Consider the following 20689-nt stretch of genomic DNA (forward strand, 5'->3'; position numbering starts at 1 on the left):
GTTCTCTCACGTTGCGATGGCACTGCCTGCGCTATATGCAGAAGACTGATGACTGACCTCTCCTTCTCCTCTCTAGAGTTGATGGTTGTATTAATTTGATTGTGTGTCGTTGTCGTGTGCCTCAAGAGGAAAAAAGAAACGGGAAATTTGGAATGAAATATTCTGCGTGAATTTGTGAACAATTATTGCAGTTTTCGTAGAAAAAGTTACATTATTACAAAATCCCACTGACAAAGTCCGAATTGGCGATCGAAGATCGGATTTCCGTTGCCTGGAAGACACGATAAAACGATTTTACCAGTTAGCTAAGAAGGGGTTGCCTTGGAAAGAGCTAGTCAGTGTTTTATAGGGGAGTGCAGCAGCAGCAGTATCACATTCGCCTAACGTTGGCAAGCAGACACGTTCGTACACATGGGCGTCGTGGTATTTTTTCTATTAGGCAACAATCAAAGTCGCTGAGGGAGTAAGTGATTGCCGAAGCACCAGCGATAGAAATAGAAGAGTGGCTCTAGAAAAAACCGTAAAGGTTTGTTAGTTGGATTAGAAGCAGAAGCAGCAAACAGCAAACAAACTCTGGCAGGCGCTGAGAAAGTGTTGTAATGTATTCAGTGAAATTTGTTTTTCCTCATCATCATTGCCGCAATCGTGGAAGTTTGCCTTGAGCTTCAGCCGCAGAGTGGTAGCAGAAATTTTGTTTTGTATTTCGAAATTTTCCGGAGTGAAGAGATTTTACGTACCGCAGCAGCAGCGTAACTCTTCCGGAGTAAAAGCGGTCATTTCGTACACTAGGGATCGAGGATGATTGTGCAGGAACCAGTGCAGGTGAGTACGAAGACCCTTGGGTGGGTGGGGAATGGATGACAGTTATGTCAAGATTTTCGTCTCAGCAGGTCTCTCGCTTAAAGTGAAGGGATTGCATCGATGCATCCGTGTTTGCTTTGATGGCTTTTATTGCTCTTGCCTTTGTTTTTTTTTTACGTTTTGGTTATGTATTGTTGAATTTCGTTTAGTTCACATGATCAATAAATCAATAGAAACAAACGAAAATGAAAAACGAACTAAATTATGAACAGGCAAACAAGCCAAACGTAACAAATAGAGTGCCAGTTTTCTTCTACGAAAAAACTTTACAAGAAAATGTTGATGTTTGTCATGTGAGTTCTGATAGCCAACGAATTAGAAATTAAAATTAGGTCAAGATAAACTTTTTATATAAAGTAGCTTTGTGTTCAACAAACATTTAGGTAATTGATCAGTTTTGAATGTAAATATGTTAATTCGCTGTGCCTACTTTGACTTTGAATTGTCATTCGTAGCGAAATTATCCAAATGAACATCAAAATCTCTTTCTGCACATTCTTTATTGATTATTTCAATTAATATTCATTCGGCTATCGGTTTCTATTTAAACTTCACATCAAGTACACATCAAAATAAGATCAGTTTACAACTTATGTTTTTAACTCGTTCGACTACTAACGTTGTTTTTGATTTTAGCATAGCTAGAGTACTACCCTTCGATGTGAAACTTGACCTTCTGTTTCAATAGACCTCGTAGCCGGATCGTGACAGGACTATAGTATAACCAAAGCTGCGAATTTTTCCAAGTGAGAACTTGAACATACGAGATCTGTCTTGTTAGACCAGTGTCTTATATTCTGAATCGCTGATCCGGCACCGGTCACACCATATGGAATTAAGATCTAATCAAGACTTAATTTTCTGGAAACGAAAACACAGTAATTAGTATGATTTAAGGTCAACCCGGTTTATTGTCGACACAGCACGAACGGTAATATTCTGTCACACGTTTCTTTGCGTGTATTTACACTTGTATTGACTCAGTACCGACGGTCGAAACAATCTGCTTTTGGACATTACAAATTAGTTATTTTTCAAGTCCCCTCGAATATGTGAGTAGGTGATGTCAAAGACATAACTGGGTTGACGTAAATAAAATTTGAGTTGATAGTAGAATTTTACATCAACTAATATGGAATCTTTATAGTTTTAATAAGGCTATCCGGCTTCGTATAACACTGAACGTTGGCTTCTCATTATTTTCATGATGAAAAGGGAAGGATAAATTGAACATAGAAGGGAATTGTGAAGTGGGTGAGGTAGGAATACAAAAGCGACAACATTCGGTACTCCCGGTAGAATGCAGAATGATTCGCAAGATGTATGATATGCAAGATATTACATATCAGATGATATGAAGTACCATAATCGCTGGCATGTTTGGATGCAGCCCAAGAACGAATCTTGTGCCTTATCCAACTAGTTGAAAGTGGTAAAGCTGGTTCTGGACCAACGAAATCGTTCGTTGCACCAGCTCTAGCCAACTCATTATTGCCGATTGTATTCCACATAGAATCGCGTAGATTACTGCTTCGAACACAGTACAGTATTTACCAAGTGAATGAGACTGCTCTAGTCTCATTTCACGGCAGTAGACACCAGTACCAGCACGACAATTCAACAGAGAACCGTCAGTATAACAAACTATGTGTTCATCAAGTTGTCGTTCCAAATAACTAGACAACCATTCCTCACGAAGAGAATAGCTCACATTGAATGTTTTGAAAGGAAAACTGCATGTGAGAGTTAGGTCACTAGGAGCGAGTAAATACTCATCCCAGGTAACCATTTGCGACCACAAACGAGTGGCTAGTAGTATAGTCTATAGGGTTACTGTTCCTAAGCCCTGTAACCTTAAGACGGTATGCACAAGATAATGCTTCTTGTTTTAGGAACACATGTAGTGGTTTAATGCACAGTAGCGCCTCTAGAGCAGCAGTAGGAGTTGTAGTGAATGCTCCTGTCATCGCCATTAGGACCATCCTTTGGAGATGATTTAGCTTTGACTGAACTTGACAACTTCTTCTTTCTGCCATCATAACAGATCGGCTGAAAAGTTCGTATCGTTTCTATGAGAGGGCGCCACTAGAATTAAATCCATACCATTTTCAGTTAGTACCAACCTTCAAAAGATACGTGTATAAATTTGACAGCTGTCTGATTATTAGTTTGTGAGATATTGCATTTTGAGTGAAGCTACTTTTGTTATTGTGAAAAAAAAAATGGAAAAAAAGGAATTTCGTGTGTTGATGAAACACTACTTTTTGATGAAAAAAGTGCCGCCGATACCAAAAAATGGCTTGATGAGTGTTATCCAGACTCTGCACCGGGCGAAGCAACAATTCGTAAGTGGTTTGCAAAATTTCGTACTGGTCATATGAGCACTGAAGACGATGAACGCAGTGGACGTCCAAAAGAGGCTGTTACCGATGAAAACGTGAAAAAAATCCACAAAATGATTTTCAATGACCGTAAAGTGAAGTTGATCGAGATAGCTGACACCCTAAAGATATCAAAGAAACGTGTTGGACATATTATTCACGAATATTTGGATATGAGAAAGCTTTGTGCAAAGTGGGTGCCGCGTGAGCTCACAATCGATCAAAAACAACAACGCATTGATGATTCTGAGCAGTGTTTGGAGCTGTTATATCGAAATAAAACCGATTTTTTTCGTCGATATATAACAAGGGAAGAAACATGGCTCCATCACTTCACTCCGGAGTCCAATCGACAGTCAGCTGAGTGGACTGCACGCGATGAACCGAACCCAAAGCGTGGAAAGACTCAACAATCGGCCGGTAAGGTTATGGCGTCTGTATTTTGGGGTTCGCATGGTATAATTTTCATCGACTACCTTGAAAAGGGAAAAACCATCAACAGTGACTATTATATAGCGTTATTAGAGCGTTTGAAGGACGAAATTTCAAAAAAATGGCCTCATTTGAAGAAGAAAAAAGTTTTGTTTCATCAAGACAATGCACCATGTCACAAGTCGATGAAAACCATGCTGAAATTGAACGAATTGAGCTTCGAATTGCTCCCTCATCCACCGTATTCTCCAGATTTGGCCCCCAGTGACTTTTTCCTGTTCTCAGACCTCAAGAGAATGCTCGCTGGTAAAAAATTTAGAAGCAATGAAGAGGTAATCGCTGAAACTGAGGCCTATTTTGAGGCAAAGGACAAATCGTACTACAAAAATGGTATAGAAAAGTTGGAAGATCGCTATAATCGCTGTATCGCCTCTGATGGCAATTATGTTGAATAATAAAAACGAATTTTGGCAAAAAAATGTGTGTTTCTATTAAACGATACGAACTTTTCAGCCGAACTGTTACATAATGAAATCATGAATAATTGTCATGATTTCATGAGAAGATGAAGTGATTGGTTTCATGATTTTTTATTCATGACAAAACCGGCAAACGAGCTTCTTTCGATGTGAGCCCTGATTTGATTTGAATATCAATTCCAAAACGGCATCCATCCCACCAGATAGAGCAATCATAATAAATTTTATTTTTAGCAAATGTGAAATGTCTGCTCAAATCAAAACGGGAGGGAGTTTGTAGCGAGGTGTAATCACGCGGCAACTAAGAAGGCATGTTAGTTGGGGCTGTTCCGGAAAACCGAAGAAGAAGAAGAAAATACGATGCAGGGCGAGATTATTGATCGATTTAAATTTATAACAGCAAGGCGAAATCGATTGGGACCCGATTCTTTCAACCGATACTAATTGATTACCTTTTTTTTTCTTTCGTCTCTCCTCTCCCCTTGCAGGCGGCAATATGGCACTGTCTGAACCATTACGACTATCAGGATGCAATTTTTCTTGCCGAGCGACTTTGTGCCGAAGGTAAACAGAAATGTGACGAAATTGTTGTCGTTGGATTTACCGGATATATATTTTTATAATTTTCAGTGGAATCGGAGGAAAGTTTATTTCTACTGGCGACTTGTTACTACCGAGCCGGGCAAAAGCACCAGGCCCACTGGCTCCTGTCGACCAAGAGCGCTCGTTCGACGCAGTGCCGGTATCTGCTATCCAAGTGTGCCTTCGATTTGAAACAGTGAGTACTTTTTTATATGGTATAAGGAAATTTTTTAATTTCTCCTTTCTCTCTCTCTCTTGTAGATACTCGGAAGCGGAGCACACGCTAATCAATGATGACCACCTGCGGGCGAAACATCTGGACGAGGTGGCAAAAGAATTTGGTGATATCGGGTGTTTTGCGTTGGAACTGTTATCGAAGATATGCCAAAAGACTGAGCGATCCGGATTGGCCAACGATGCCAGTCGGAAAGCGGTAAAGCTGAATCCATTCATGTGGCATTCGTTTGCCGACTTGTGCAACCGGGGAGAGAAACCGGACCCCAATACTGTGTTCCAGGTGGCCAGCACCGATGTGTTTGCAACTAGCCAGGCATCGCATCCGGCCCTCAACTCGTCCGTGGTGTGGTTCGGAAATGTTGGCACCGCTGGGATAGGTGGTGGTGGTGGAGGAGGAGGCGGAGGCGGAGGTGGGTTATTTTCAACGGCCGAAAACGTTGAGCAGCAGCTTCTTAGCGGTGGGATTTTTTCCACTCCCATGGATCAGGTTTCGCAGTGTTTACTACAAAATCTAATCACAACGCCAAATAATCCTCCGCATCAGCAACCTCAGCAGGGTCAAAACATTAGCAGTATAGCAAATATGCGAATGGGTGGTGGTAATCTCAATATGGACGATCAGTCGTTCAACTTTGGGGCCGATGCTGGAACACCTTTCCGGAAGCAACAGTTCAAGTATCTGGCAGCGATGAGTCCAACAACTCCTAGCTTCGGTGTCCTACCGATCCTCAATAGTCCCGCTCTGAATGAGCAGTCGGCACTGATAATGACTCCATCGCCGCAGCAACTTTCTTCGGCTACTGGATTCCAGCAACAACAGCAGCACGGTCAACAGCAATCGCAAGGCCAACAGCAAACTCAAGGTCAGCAAGGGCAGCAGCAACAGCAGCAGCAAATTATATCCGACTGTGATCAACAGAAAATGGCACTGCTTAGCAGTAACAAGAAAATGCGAGGCCACCACAATATAGGTACGATGGGAAACATCATCAACCGTAAGAATGACACACCGGTAAGTTTGTGAGGGTGATTTGATTAGGAAAAACTCATGTTTTATGTTTAACAACCCATACAGGCAACGACGATGCTGCTACAGCAACAGAGCACAAACACAAAACCCGTAGTGTTTAGCCAGACCGGTAACCAGCTGACGACGCCAAGAACACCCAACACCACCGGGGGTGCACTGCAAGCCCAAAACGTACGCCGTAGTTCACGGCTTTTCAGCAACAACAATTACTCCGTCAAAGAAAATACCAAAAGTCCCCAGCTCAACAATAAATTTGTTGCGCCGCGATCGCCACCGCGAAAGTCGAAGCAGCGTATCTCGAAGAATCTGAACAGCAGCGCTGCCAATCTGCTTGAGAATGTGGAACGGAAATCGTCCGTCGGTAGTGACGGGAAGGAGAAGATCGAAACCATTACCTCCAGCGAGACGCTGAGCGAGAAGGTGTTCATCAACAACAGCATCAACAGCGCCCAGAAGATGGCCCAGCAGGTGCTGGCGATGAAGAAACAAAGTGCCGATGGGCTGATGACCCTGCTGAGGGAACTCGGTCACGGTTATCTACGTTTGCAGTGCTACGAGTGTGAAAAGGCCATCGATCACTTCAGCAATGTTTCGCCGCATCACTACACCAGCAGCTGGGTGCAGAGCATGATCGCACTGGCTCATCACGAAATGAGGGAATACGAATCGGCGGTCAATATTTTCCGGGAGATTCACGATCGGGAACCGCACCGGTTGCAGTACATGGAAATCTACAGCACGGATCTGTGGCATTTGCAGAAGGACGTGGTACTGTCAGCGCTGGCCCAAGATCTGATGGCGCAGGACAAAACCTCACCGATTACGTGGTGTGTCGCCGGCAATTGCTTCTCCGCTCACAAAGAGCATGAAACTGCGATTAAATTTTTCTTTCGTGCAATACAGGTGAGTGAATGAATACTGCAGAGGGCCTAGATTTTTTTATTTGAAATGGATGTGGGAAAATGGGTAAAACTTAATCATGAATATCTCGAGATGCACTAAACGTAGCAACATAGTTCCAAGTTTTTCCAAAACTTTTGGAGAGACAATTAGATTTGAGGTAGTCAGGCACATATCAGTCCCGATGCTCCACTGGACAAGTAGATAAGGTAACCTTTGATGGTTGTACGACTTTTCCTCGGAAACCATTTCCCAGCAAATGAAGCAACGAAGGATTTTTCCCGGAAAGCACAATTCACGGAAGTACTAATTAGTAGAAGACATATAACCATTTCCCAGGATGTCATCATCCAGAATAAACAAATGTATGTATGTATGTATGTGTGAAGCCACCATCATTTCAAGGCATTACCAGTGTATGCGGGTAGACTTACAGTAGATCCGAATTTGATTATCAGATAGCTTTCATATAATTGCTGTTAAGAAGGCCAAAATGGGTTTTGAGGACCCGGCGCATTCCAGCAAGAACATCCGTCCATATAATAAAGAATGTCGCTGTATCAGCTTTAACCCGCCTGATGGTTTGTTTGTTAGAAGGGTGCGTCTTACTCATTTCAGATCTTCAGGGAGAAACACAAAGCTTCCCCCACGTGACTCAGGTTGGCAATCCACTCCATCATCCAGACATTCACTTGTAAGATACCCTGATGCACTCCCTGCCTTTCCCCGTTGTCGATATACTTGAGCATAATACAATATAATATAATATAATATAATATAAATTTATATAAAAAAATATAATATAATACAGTACAATATAATATATCACATCCTAATGCAATATAATATGATATAATTCATTAAACATAACACAATATATCATAATATAATATAAAAAACGTGCTTAATCCACCTAGCAGTGAGATGATACCTTTTTTTATCAATCCGCATGCGTTTCTTGCATGAATATTCTTCGGTGTTTCAGTTCTCATGACATTATTTTAATGACCGTCGATTTAAGCGGTAATTTTAGATTTTGATCACTCATTACTCTGTAATATCGATGTAATATGTAGTCAGAATTGGATAATAATAATTAATTTTGTCTTCGTAGATCTGGCTTTTTTTTAGAAAACGATTGAGCTTTGAGGAACTGGAAACGGAATTCGAAAATCGGTTTAGCTGAAGTCAGATAAATTCACCTGAGTAGCTGTTTAGTTTACATTTTTTTTTTTTTTTCATAAATACGTTTATTTCATAGGCAATATACATAAGTTTTTCTTCGCCGTGGCATCCACAATACATAGTAGTTTAAACCTAATACATTTCGAATATCATATTAGTATGTTGGTACTCATTAGTTAATCTAAACACTGTTTTTATCAAGCGAGTTGCTATTTTAATTACATTAAATAAAATACATTTATTTTGTACATGATCTTATAACTATTTCAGGATTGTTTGTATCAGTTCACCACTTATATTCAATATCCTATAGTTGGCTATTGGTTGAACTCATGGAAGAGAAAACAGTTTAACATAAAATAAAATTTAAATTGGAACTCCAATGGATTTAATGAAATGATAAAGAAGTTTCATGTATGGAAGGTCACGACAAGCAAGAATGTCGCGAACTGGGACATTGGATAGTCTACCTTGGGTACGCAAGGAATTTATTAGTTGAGATCTGACATCACGAAACTCCACGCATGTCCAAACAACATGGTCAATATCGCGGTAACCTTCGCCGCAAGCACAATGATTAGTCTCGGAAAGTCCAATTCGAAGGAGATGTGCATCTAACGTGTAGTGATTGGACATGAGTCTGGACATCACACGAATGAAATCTCTACTCACATCCAGTCCCCTGAACCATGCCTTTGTCGATATTTTAGGAATAATTGAGTGCATCCACCGACCCAGATCATCTTTATCCCAAGAAGCTTGCCAGCTGGCAAGTGTTCTTTGGCGAGACGCGCTATAGAATTCATTGAAAGCAATTGGTCTCTCATAAATTTCACCCTCAATAGCACCACGTTTGGCTAAAATATCGGCTCTTTCATTGCCTGGAATGGAGCAATGAGCCGGGACCCAGACTATAGTGATTAGATAATTATTGTTCAATATGTCGTTCAGGCACTGTTTTATTTTGCCCAGGAAAAACGGTTCAGTCTTGCCAGTCATGTTTGAGCGAATGGCTTCAATTGCACTCAGACTATCTGTGAAGAGGAAATGATGGTTTGGAATTATTGTGACGATTACATTCAAGCTATAATGAACTGCTGCTAACTCTGCTATATAAACAGATGCAGGTTCTTGAAGCTTGAATGAGGCCGAAACATTATTGTTGAACATACCAAACCCTGTCGCTTCTTCCATTCGCGATCCGTCCGTGTAAAACATTTTCTCAGAGTTAATATGCCTGAACTTACTTGAAAATATTTTTGGGATTTCCATAGAGCGTAGGTGGTCCGGGATTCCACGCACTTCGCGCTGCATGGATGTGTCGAAAAATAAAGTTGAGTCAGGTACATTTAGGAGGCTGACACGGATAGGAATATATCTTGAAGGGTTGATTTCCTGTGACATATGGTTAAAATATACTGTCATGAATTTTGTTTGAGATCGAAGCTCGACTAGTCGTTCGAAATTATTAATTACCATGGGATTCAGCACATCACATCTTATTAGCAGGCGTGATGAAAGCTCCCAAAATCGATCTTTTAATGGAAGAACTCCCGCCAGAACTTCAAGACTCATTGTATGTGTCGAATGCATGCAGCCTAAAGCAATTCGCAAACAACGGTACTGAATTCGCTCAAGTTTGATAATATGAGAATTTGCAGCGGAACGAAAACAAACGCATCCATATTCCATCACTGAAAGTATCGTTGTCTGATACAATTTTATTAGATCTTGCGGATGAGCACCCCACCAAGACCCTGTTATTGTTCGAAGAAAATTTACTCTTTGTTGGCATTTCGTTATCAGATACCTAATGTGTCCTCCCCACGTGCATTTGGAATCAAACCACACCCCGAGGTATTTGAAAGTCAAAACCTGTTCGATTATTCTTCCCATCATATGAAGCTGAAGTTGCGCGGGATCATGCTTTTTTGAAAAGACGACCAGCTCTGTTTTCTCCGCAGAGAATTCGATACCAAGATGAACAGCCCAAACGGACAATTTATCTAAGGTATCTTGCAATGGTTTTTGCAGATCAATAGCTTTGGATCCAGTAACTGAAACCACGCCATCATCTGCCAATTGTCTTAGTGTACATGGGGTTACTAGACAGCTGTCAATGTCATTCACGTAAAAATTATAGAGGAGCGGACTGAGGCATGAGCCTTGCGGGAGACCCATGTAGCTAATTCTGATTGTTGCCAAATCGCCATGTGAAAAATGCATGCGTTTCTCTGACAAAAGGTTGTGCAAATAATTATTTATAACCGCTGGGAGTCCATGTTGGTGGAGCTTGTCTGAAAGAACATCAATGGAAACTGAATCAAATGCTCCTTTAATGTCTAAAAATACAGATGCCATTTGTTGCTTTTGAGCGAAGGCAATTTGGATGTCAGACGAAAGTAATGCAAGGCAATCATTCGTCCCTTTATTTCTACGGAAGCCAAACTGAGTATCTGACAACAAACCGTTCGTCTCGACCCAAGTGTCGAGACGTCGTAGAATAATTTTTTCGAACAATTTTCTGATGCAGGACAACATCGCAATGGGTCTATATGAGTTGTGATTGGAAGCTGGTTTCCCCGGCTTTTGAATGGCGATAACTTTCACTTGTCTCCAGTCAGGTGGAACAATATTTTGCTCAAGAAACTTGTTGAACAATTCCAACAAACGTCTTTTTGCGAGGTCGGGCAGATTCTTCACCAAGTTGAATTTAATTCTGTCCAATCCAGGAGCGTTATTGTTACAAGACATGAGTGCTATGGAAAATTCCATCATTGAAAAGGGGCTATCAATGGAATCATCATTTGAAGAAGACTCCCTAACAATGCTATGCGTAGGAACGGAATCTGGACAAACTTTCCTCGCAAAATCAAATATCCATCGATTCGAGTACTCCTCACTCTCATTTCCTACGTTACGATTCCTCATTCGTCTGGCCGTATTCCAAAGAGTGCTCATTGAGGTTTCTCTTGACAAACCTTCCACAAAATGTCTCCAATAGCTGCATTTCTTAACCCGAAGTATGTTCTTGTACTTGGTTTCTAAAACCAAGAATTTTTCAAAATTCTGAGGAGTTCCTCCTCCTCGTTTTAAAAACGTCTTGAAAGCATTTTGTTTCGCGTGTTTAGCATCTGAGCACTCTTTGTCCCACCAAGGATTTGGAGGTCTTCTGTTAGACGATGGACCAAGAAATCGTTTGGTTTGGGCTTGTTCTGCGGCCTCCAGAATCGAACAAACGAGGAAGTCATATTCTTCAAGTGGGGGAAGCTCTTCCATTGAAGTTAAGACACTTGAAATATTACTTTGGTATTTAATCCAGTCAATATTTTTTGTCAAATCATATGGAATATTAACTGAATTAGCAATTCCTTTGTTACTGCTAATTGAGATGATGATTGGTAAATGATCGCTACCATGTAAATCAGGAAATACTTTCCAGGTGCAATCTAGTCGAATTGAAGTCGAACAAAGAGATAAATCTAATGCACTTGGACGTGCAGGAGGTCTTGGGATCCGTGTCATGCTACCCATATTTAGTACCGTCATGCTAAAATTGTCGCAAATATTATATATTAGAGATGATCTGCTATCATTGTAAACGGAACCCCACATCATTCCGTGCGAATTGAAATCTCCTAAAATCAAACGTGGAGCAGGAAGGGCTTCGACAATTTCATTAAGCTGTCGTTGTCCAACTTGAGCTCTTGGAGGAATATATACCGAAGCAATGCAAATGTCCTTTCCTTTAATGTTTATTTGACAAGCAACAACTTCTATACTAGAAGTCGAAGGAATGTTTAATCTATAAAAGGAATAACATTTCTTAATTCCTAAAAGCACTCCACCATACGGGGAGTCTCTGTCGAGACGTATAATGTTAAAGTCATTAAAATTTAAGGCTATGTTTGATGTAAGCCATGTTTCGCACAAAGCAAATACATCACATTTTTGACTATGCAACAAAACTTTAAATGAATCAAGTTTTGGCATGATGCTTCGACAATTCCACTGCAGGACAGTGATTGAATCATTTGCGGCGGATGATAAATTATCCATCAAATGATACAAAACCTGAAAGAGCTGGCCATTGAGCTGATAACTGTTTCAAAAAAGTTTTAGCTATTGGAAGGAATGCTGTTATGATGGTCTTTAGAGGTTCAGAAATATTGAATGCAGCGAAAATCCATTCTACAATTTCCGAAAATTTCAGTAATCCTGTTGGTGAATGTGAAATGGAGCCCACTGGATTATTGTCTTTTCTTGAGCTAGTTCCTGGATTGGTTTGTGAATTTGACAAACCAGGAGGCACAGTTTTTGGTTTTAAATTTGGCTTTTTAGCTTTAACACGGGGATCTTTTTTTGAAGGTATAATTTTAGGTGTCTTTTTTGGTATTTTGTGGTTTGTTAATCTCCTCTTAACAGACCCTTGAGGAGTGACAAACGAGGTATCTTCACTATTTCCGTCAGAGTCAGATTCCTCTGGCTCCGCAAGATTTGAAAAACCGTTTTCGGTTTCCAAAGGGGAGACATGTATGACCGTTTTGAGCATTTCTGCATATGTGCGCTTAGACCGTGCTTTTAAAGAAAGCTTCATTTTGTCTTTACGCAGCTTAAATGCAGCGCACACTGAAAGATCATCATGAGGGCTTTCCCCACAATAAACACATTTTTCAACATCTTTATCGCAAAGATTATCCTTATGAGGCCCTTGACATTTGATACATTTGGACTTATTACTACAGTAAGTAGCTGTATGTCCGAATTTTTTACAGTTCGTGCAATTCATAACATGCGGTACGAAAAGCCGAACAGGAAGACGAATTTTATCGATATAGACATGGCTAGGCAATGCAGATCCGGCAAATGTTACGCGAAACGAATCTGAGGGACGATAAGACTTTTTTCCATCGACAATAGATGCTGAGTACAATTGTTTGCACTCGAGTATCTTAACTCCCTCAAGCATGGAGTTTTTAAAACGGCCAACTCCATTTTTAAGTAAATCATCTGCTGTCAGACTTGCTTCAGTCACAACACCGTCAATTTCTACCTCCTTCGATGGAATGTAAACTCGATATTCAATAGCAAATAATTTACAGGTTACAATATCGTTTGCCTGTTTCAAGTCGTTAACTACAACTCGAATTTTATCTCTATTAACCTTACAGATTTCTTTAACTTCAGAGAAATGTGATGTCAAATCCTTTGTAATTTGCATCAAGTTTAAAATCTTTTCTTTTTTTCGAAGATAGACTATCCATGGCCCAGTGGTACCCTGTGGATAATGTTTAGCCCTCGGAGTATTTAAACTTTTACTAGTATCCGGAATCGGATTCGGATGATCTTCCATGAGATCATCCATTACATTAAATTTTTTTTGTAAATTAATAATACCAAAATAAAAACTTATGTTTAGTAAAATTTCAGATATAAGAAATAAAAAATAAATTAAATTAAATCTACCTTGTAGCTGATGTCTCTGTTCCTTTATCGTGAAGAACGACGTGAAGCTCTTCCAACGATTTCCAATTGGCAGTCTTTTGCTGTTTCCAATTGGCAGTCTTCTGTCGTTTACTGCTATCTCAGTTGCTCTGCCGTCGTTGTGAACACCACTGCACTTGCTGTACCTGACCCCAGGTACAGTGCTTTTGCTCTTGGTGGCGATCAAATGCGATGCTTGCAGTGTAGCACCTCGCGATATATGCCGTCTCTTTTGATCCTACGCAGCGTACAAATTCTGGTACCTGGTAGATCAGCACTGGGTTGCTTTAGCACCTCTGTGCCTTTGCACCCCTTCGTCTTCGCACCTTTATGCGATGGCACCTCTGTGACTCGTCACTTCTATGCTCTCGCACCTCTGTGTCTCTACACCTCTGTGCGTATGAACGGGATGGCCTTCGTTGCTAGCTTTCCAGTCGGGAAACGCCCCGAATATTGCGTTTGCTATGGGCAGTTTAACTACCTGAAGCTTAGAATTGTCTCGGTAGCAGCCGTTAACTCACGAGCCAGTACAATCGAAACACAACCTCTTCGCTTGAATGGTTTTTACTGAATGAGTAGTTTACATTTGTTTCAAAATGTTTGAGAATCAGTGTAGACATTTTTGAGAAATCGTAGTGCGAATTAAATTTTTGGGTACCTTCCGAATTGAAAACTGAATATCGCTAAAACTGAAATAAATTTATTTGGTTATCGACTATCCAAATCTGAAAACCGGATAAACTTGATTAATTTATGTGAAATAGACATTTTTACACTAATTACCCTGTATCCCCGAAACCGGAAGTTGGATCTGACTGAAAAGCAAGATGTTTTACAGGATCTTAAAACTTTTCATTTGAATTTTAGATCGGTTCAGCCATCTACGAGAAAAATGGGTCCACAATTTTAATATCGTTTCACATATCATCCTGTAGTTCCGGAACTAGAAATCGGATCCAAACATAATTCAGGAACCTTATTTAGGAGCATACGACTTTTCGTATGAATCTGAGTTTGTAGAAAACGGTTGAGTCATCTCCGAAAAAAATTGAGTGAAATTATTTGTCACACACGCATTTGCCGATCTCGACGAACTGATTCGAATGGTACATGGATGTTATGTTATTCCAGCATTTATTGCTGTAGTTTAAATCAATATAATTATGGAATTGCTTTCAACTGGAAAATACTGCCATCATTTGGTTTACATATGTCATATTCGAAAAATTATGTTGCCAAAAACGAACCGTGCTAAAATCGGTCCGAGGGAAAATGTCATGAAAAAGAATACTGTACACAGTTTTTTTGATACTTAGAAACAATTGTATGTAACAGTATAAAAAATCGTGTTTCACGTTGCTCCCAAGCATTGCTTTGTCATACAATGCACAAAACGCCTACTGCTGGAATAGAGGGAAAAGTCGATATCTCCGTTAAAAATGAACGGATTTTTACTATCTATGGCTTATTGGATAGGTATTACCGTGCGGAATCTAAGTCTAGAAACATATTCTGTTTTCAAGGTCAAATGTGACAGATACTATCAAAAAACTGAAAATTTTGACATAAAACTTTGTATAACTCAAAAAGTAAACATCCGATCTCAAAACCATTCAATAACGTTCTGGGTGACGGGGAGACCTTTCATTTGCGACTAGTTTGATCAAAATCGGTCCAGCCATCTCTGAGATCTCGACCTCTTAGTTGACAACACACACACACACACGGACATTTGCTCAGTTCGTCGAGCTGAATCGATTGGTATATGTAATTCGGCCCTCCGGGCCTCGGAAAAATTTTCTAAAGTTTGAGCGAATTCTATACCTATTTTTTATATATATAAAAAAAAAAGGTAAAAAAAAACAATTTAATGCAATACAGTATACTACCAAGCTAGCACAAACTTTTTTTAAAAGCTGTGTGAAGCATACAAGTGAAAATCCGTTAAAAATCACCGTTGCACACGACTTTGCACGTATGAATGTCTGTTGTATATCTGTTCTCTGTGATATAACATAATGTAATGTAATAAAATATAACATAATATAACACAGTATAATATAATATAATAAAGCACAATATAATATAACATTACACAATATATTCTAACAATATACTATAACATAATACAATATAACACAATACATATACTTATAATATAATATAATACAATACAATATGATATAATACAATGCAGTATAATACCATACAACATAATATAACATAACAGAAGATGCTATATGAAATAATATGCTATGATCCAATGTATAACAGTTAATGTCGCAGTGTAAGTTATGCTCTTCTTTCGTTGCAGTACTGCAGGAAATATAATATTTCTTTGTTAATCATAATAATAATTATAATAATAGTAACAATAATAGTAATAATATTAATAATAACATTAATAATAACAACAATATATAATACAATGTACAGGGTCCGGCACTCGAAGTGTAACCAATTAAAAAAGCCATAAATTCAGTTTGGAAAATTACTTTTACTTAATTCAAAGTACAAAATGTGTAAAAATAATACAAAATTCAGAATCAATTCACTTTTGCTCGATATGACCACCTTTTGCCTTGACTTGATGACTTAAGAGAGCGAAGGAGTTGCTTCGTTTGGCCGAATGTGACTTGCAGGTATTTTGGCCCACACGCGGACAATAATATTTTTCAGCGCCTCGAGACTGGTGTATCTTTTAGTTCGGACTTTGCTCTCCAAAATGGCCCAAAGATGATAATCCATTGGATTCGCATCTGGTGAATTGTGTGGACGTGATGAAGTTCGGAACGTTGTTTTTCAGCCTTTCTTGGTTCACTCGAGCTTTGTGAGACGGTGCCGAGTCCTGGTGAAACGTCCATGGTCTGCCACCGAGATGTTTGTCTGCCGACGGCTTCAAAGCAACCTCCAGAATACTTTCCCGATAATATGTCGCATTAACCTTGACGCCAGGCTCGATGAAAACGATGGGAGAGCGCCCATCTGCGGTTACAGCGGCCCAAACCATTATCTGTTGCGGGTGCTGCCTCCTGGTGGCCAATCGATGACTCAAATTCTCGTATGAACGGTCGATCAAGTAAACCCTATCGTTTTGAGAGTTTACGAATTGCTCAATTGGAAAAAAATTCTCGTCAGAAAATACAATGTTCGGAAATTGACCGCTATCGGCCAAACGAAGCAACTCCTTCGCTCTCTAAAGTCATCAAGTTAAGGCAAAAGGTGGTCATATCGAGCAAAAGTGAATTGATTCTGAATTTTGTATTATTTTTACACATTTTGTACTTTGAATTAGGTAAAAGTAATTTTCCAAACTGAATTTATGGCCTTTTTAATTGGTTACACATCGAGTGCCGGACCCTGTAATATAATTCAATTCAATATATAACAAATAGGGTAACAGAGGTATTTTGGCCCATTTTAGGATCGATTTTATTTTGGTCCACTTTGTAGAAGTATCCACCAAATGTTTTAATATCTTTGAAAAATCCTTCCGCAATAGGTAATTTAATGTGATCAGCTTCAAACAGATGCATCATGGCTTACCTAAGATCGATTGAATCCATAAAGTTTGTTTGGTGGGCCAAAATATATGAAGTGGCCAAAATACCTCTGTTACCCTAATGCAACAAACAACAGAACCACATGTGGCAATATACTACTATAAATATTGCACTTTAGGATGAGCTTCAAACTACAAGCCATTTCGCACCCTCTCATTCTGCTACTAACGCAGAAGGCGATAGCACCCAGTCGACGCCGTTCTATTGACCAACTGTCATCATAGACGCTCGGGGAGGCATGAGATAGGAACTTGTGAGGACTTAGTTATCTCACCATTTGACGACCCAACCTTTCCTCATGTCTATTCAAGCTAAAAACAAAAATCGGTACTTATCGGTATGATTGGTGAGTTATCGGTATTTTGTGAGTACATATCTGTATTGCGGTATAGACGGCAAAAATCTGTATAAATACCGAGAAATCAGTATACCTGGCAAAGTTGGCACCAGTTTCCAGTTTTGTTTTATTATGATGGCTACTTTGATGGAAAACTGCTGTTGTTGAACAGCTTGTCAATTGAAATAGTCGAAAAGTGAAGGAAAATGCTAGCAGGGTTGTGCTTTACTGACAATTAGATCATGTTATTTCAAGAAAACATGTTTAAAGGTGACGTTTCTGAATATGAAATAACGCAAAAGTAAAACATGTTATTTCGCTTAAAACATGAAATCAGAGTTAAAACTTTTTTTAACTCATAGTGTGAACATAGTATGAAGCTAGCAAACGTTCAACTTAAAATAGTCCCTTTAAAGATTCGGTTGATTTTGATGTTTCGTGTGTGAACTTACTTTTTCACTATTTAAACCAGAGGTGGAAATAAGCCCATTTTGCGCACGAAAATGTGAACAAAGATTTCCGATTGTGAATCAAAAAACCGAACACCGTGAATTAAAAAAATGGGTAACAAAACTAAAATTGAGATATTTTTTTAAAATTTTGAGAACTGTATATTACACTGAATAGCAGCCGACCTTATGCATACGCCCTCTTTTTTATTGTGCTGAGACAAATATTTTCTCATTCTCAGAAGACCATGGCAAAAATGAATGTACAACGCTTCGTACGTACGAGGTTTGTAGGACCCTCTGATAAGTCTTCGATCACAATGTAACATTTATACAATTTTGTAAAAATATTAAACCCTACATTTCTTGTCAGCTTTCCTTGGCGTACGGCTCAATTGTTAATAATTAGATTTTCTAAAGCGGGAAAAAGTATCTGTAACTATTCAATCATTCAAAGTTTTTTTTATCTACTTTTTAAAAATCCTGGTGCGATCTTGCTCCACACCACCTTAAAATTTATTCAAAACTGTTTGTCACTTTAGTAATTTTAACTATTTTAAACTACTTTTCAAATCTGATAATATCGATAATTGGAGTGATTTTTTACGCTTTCATAAATGTTGATTCCGAAAAATATTTTAATAGACATTTATTTATTTATTTATTCGGGAGCAGGGTAAAGCCTTCTGGAGATGAATTTTATAATCTCATTCTCCAAAAGTCATAAAACCTCCTTGTCTTTTCTACCAACAGATTATAATATCCAAATGGTATAATATAAGACTTCGATCAAACTAAATTACATTACGAATAGTTGTATAGTATTTGCTTGTAAAATTGCCCTAGCCCTAGATGAAAACGGCCTTGTGAACATTCCTTCGAACAGACAGCAGTAATTTGAACATACAGAAAAAAATTTGAGAAAACTTTCTCACTGCTTACAAGCTGCACAACTTTTGGCTTCTTGGGCTAAATACATATTGTATGATATATTATACTCTACCGAATGAAAAACTCTAAAGACTGTCCCAGAAAGTATGGACGCACTTTGATTTCGCTGTAAATAATTCACAAGTGTTATATTTTCAAATTTTATTCGATATACTGATAATATTAGACTACAACAATAGAATATTATTCTCAACATTTGCTATTTAGCCATTGTAGACTAGCTGGCGCAACTTCTTGCGAACGTTCCTCATTAAATTCCGTACAGACTTCTTGGCGTCAAGTTTTGACAATTTTTTCCAATCTTTTTCGAACTGTTGAATGGTTTCGGTTGCCGAGACATGTTTTCTAAGATGTACCTTCGTTAATGCCCAAAATTCCTCAATTGGTCGAAGTTGTGGGCAATTTGGTGGATTCATGTCTTTCGGGACAAAAGTGACATTTTTGGTAGTATACCATTCTACCGTTGATTTCGAGTAGTGGCAAGAAGCACGATCTGGCCAGAAGACAACAGGATCCTTGTGGCTTCGAATCATGGGTAGAAGTCGTTGTTGTGAACATTCCTTGATGTATAGTTCGCTGTTCATTGAAGCAGTGGTGATGAAGGGTTTCGAAATCTTACCGCAGCTACAAATTGCTTGCCAGACCAAAGCTTTCTTACCAAATTTTTCGACTTCAATCGATGTCTCGGACTGGTTTAACACTTGCCCTTCTCGCACCGTATAATATTGTGGTCCCGACAAGGATTTGTAATCGAGTTTTCACGTAGGTTTCGTCGTCCCTGATTATGCAGTTCAAAGTTCCAGCAAGAATCGTATTGTACAGCTTTCGAACCCTCGGCCTGATCGATGCTTCTTGTTTCGGACTACGTTTTGTTTGTTTCTGTTTCTTATAGGTTCGAAGATTCAAACGTTCTTTAGCACGAAGAACATTTGACTTCGAAGTGCCCACTTTTTTTTGACCCGTTTTCGGTTTATCCTTAAAGGTGTTATCCTCACCGAACTTCCTGATTGAATTTCGCACGGCTTTTTCACTTACTCCTTCCATGCTATCTTTCTCAGTGACAGTCCGCGTTCTGTGCACCATTTGTACACAATTTTTCGACGTTGTTCTGCTGAAAGTCCACGCATTTCGAAACAAACTAATGAAAACGAATAAACAACTGCACAAGTGGTTAGAGAAAAGTGTAAACAACAGGACGCAGTCATAGAAATTGACAGATTCTGAACCATTGCGAAATGACAGCGGTTTTTGGTTGCGTCCATACTTTCTGGGACAGTCTTTAGAAGAGGAACTCTTCAACATTGTGCTAAGTTCATCATTACAAAATGCTGGTTAGTGAACTTTTTTATCGATTACCGGAAACAAGAATCACATCTAGAAGAGAAAACGTCTATAATGTCGAAGCCATTAGAGGATTGACTCAAAGGATGGGATGGCAATCTGTGCATTTGCTCATTTTTTTTCTTAACGGAAGTATTTCACATTTTCACATGAATTTTTTGTGATATTATTTTTTTGGGCTAAAGCGAATGTGTGTCGAATTCCGTTCATTGTAGGTTAAGTAATCAGAAAAATAATGGAGAGAAACGTTAACTACTTAGCCGTTTGACAAGTTCGAAAACATACATACAAACAAATAATTTTTGGGCGAGACGAAGTTCGACAGGCTAGCTAGTTTCTTATATATTCATAGCTGCTGGAGATTGATTTGGGCTACTCTAACCATTATCAATTGAAGAAATGTACATTCCACTAGACAACTAGGAAACACTCCATATGAATGGACTATAGTCGCCTACTGTAAACCATGGTAGGATT

The 20689-nt window shown here is 39.1% G+C and overlaps 1 protein-coding gene across 2 annotated transcripts in view; it reads left to right on the top strand.

Moving 5' to 3' along the window:
* LOC131434413 (cell division cycle protein 27 homolog) overlaps positions 1-20689 on the top strand; it is a 23085-nt gene continuing 2396 nt past the window's right edge. Inside the window, exons 1-5 of one of the 2 annotated variants that reach the window (XM_058601093.1) lie at positions 1-822; positions 4642-4717; positions 4784-4931; positions 4997-5984; positions 6048-6905. In XM_058601093.1, the coding sequence (XP_058457076.1) occupies positions 799-822; positions 4642-4717; positions 4784-4931; positions 4997-5984; positions 6048-6905 (2094 nt within the window). In that variant the 5' untranslated portion in view covers positions 1-798. Of the gene's footprint in view, positions 823-963; positions 1155-4641; positions 4718-4783; positions 4932-4996; positions 5985-6047; positions 6906-20689 lie in introns of those variants that run through there. The other variant, XM_058601092.1, reaches the window with a different exon arrangement.

Source organism: Malaya genurostris, chromosome 3 (genome assembly GCF_030247185.1).
Source record: "Malaya genurostris strain Urasoe2022 chromosome 3, Malgen_1.1, whole genome shotgun sequence".
Classification (NCBI taxonomy): Eukaryota; Metazoa; Arthropoda; class Insecta; order Diptera; family Culicidae; genus Malaya; species Malaya genurostris.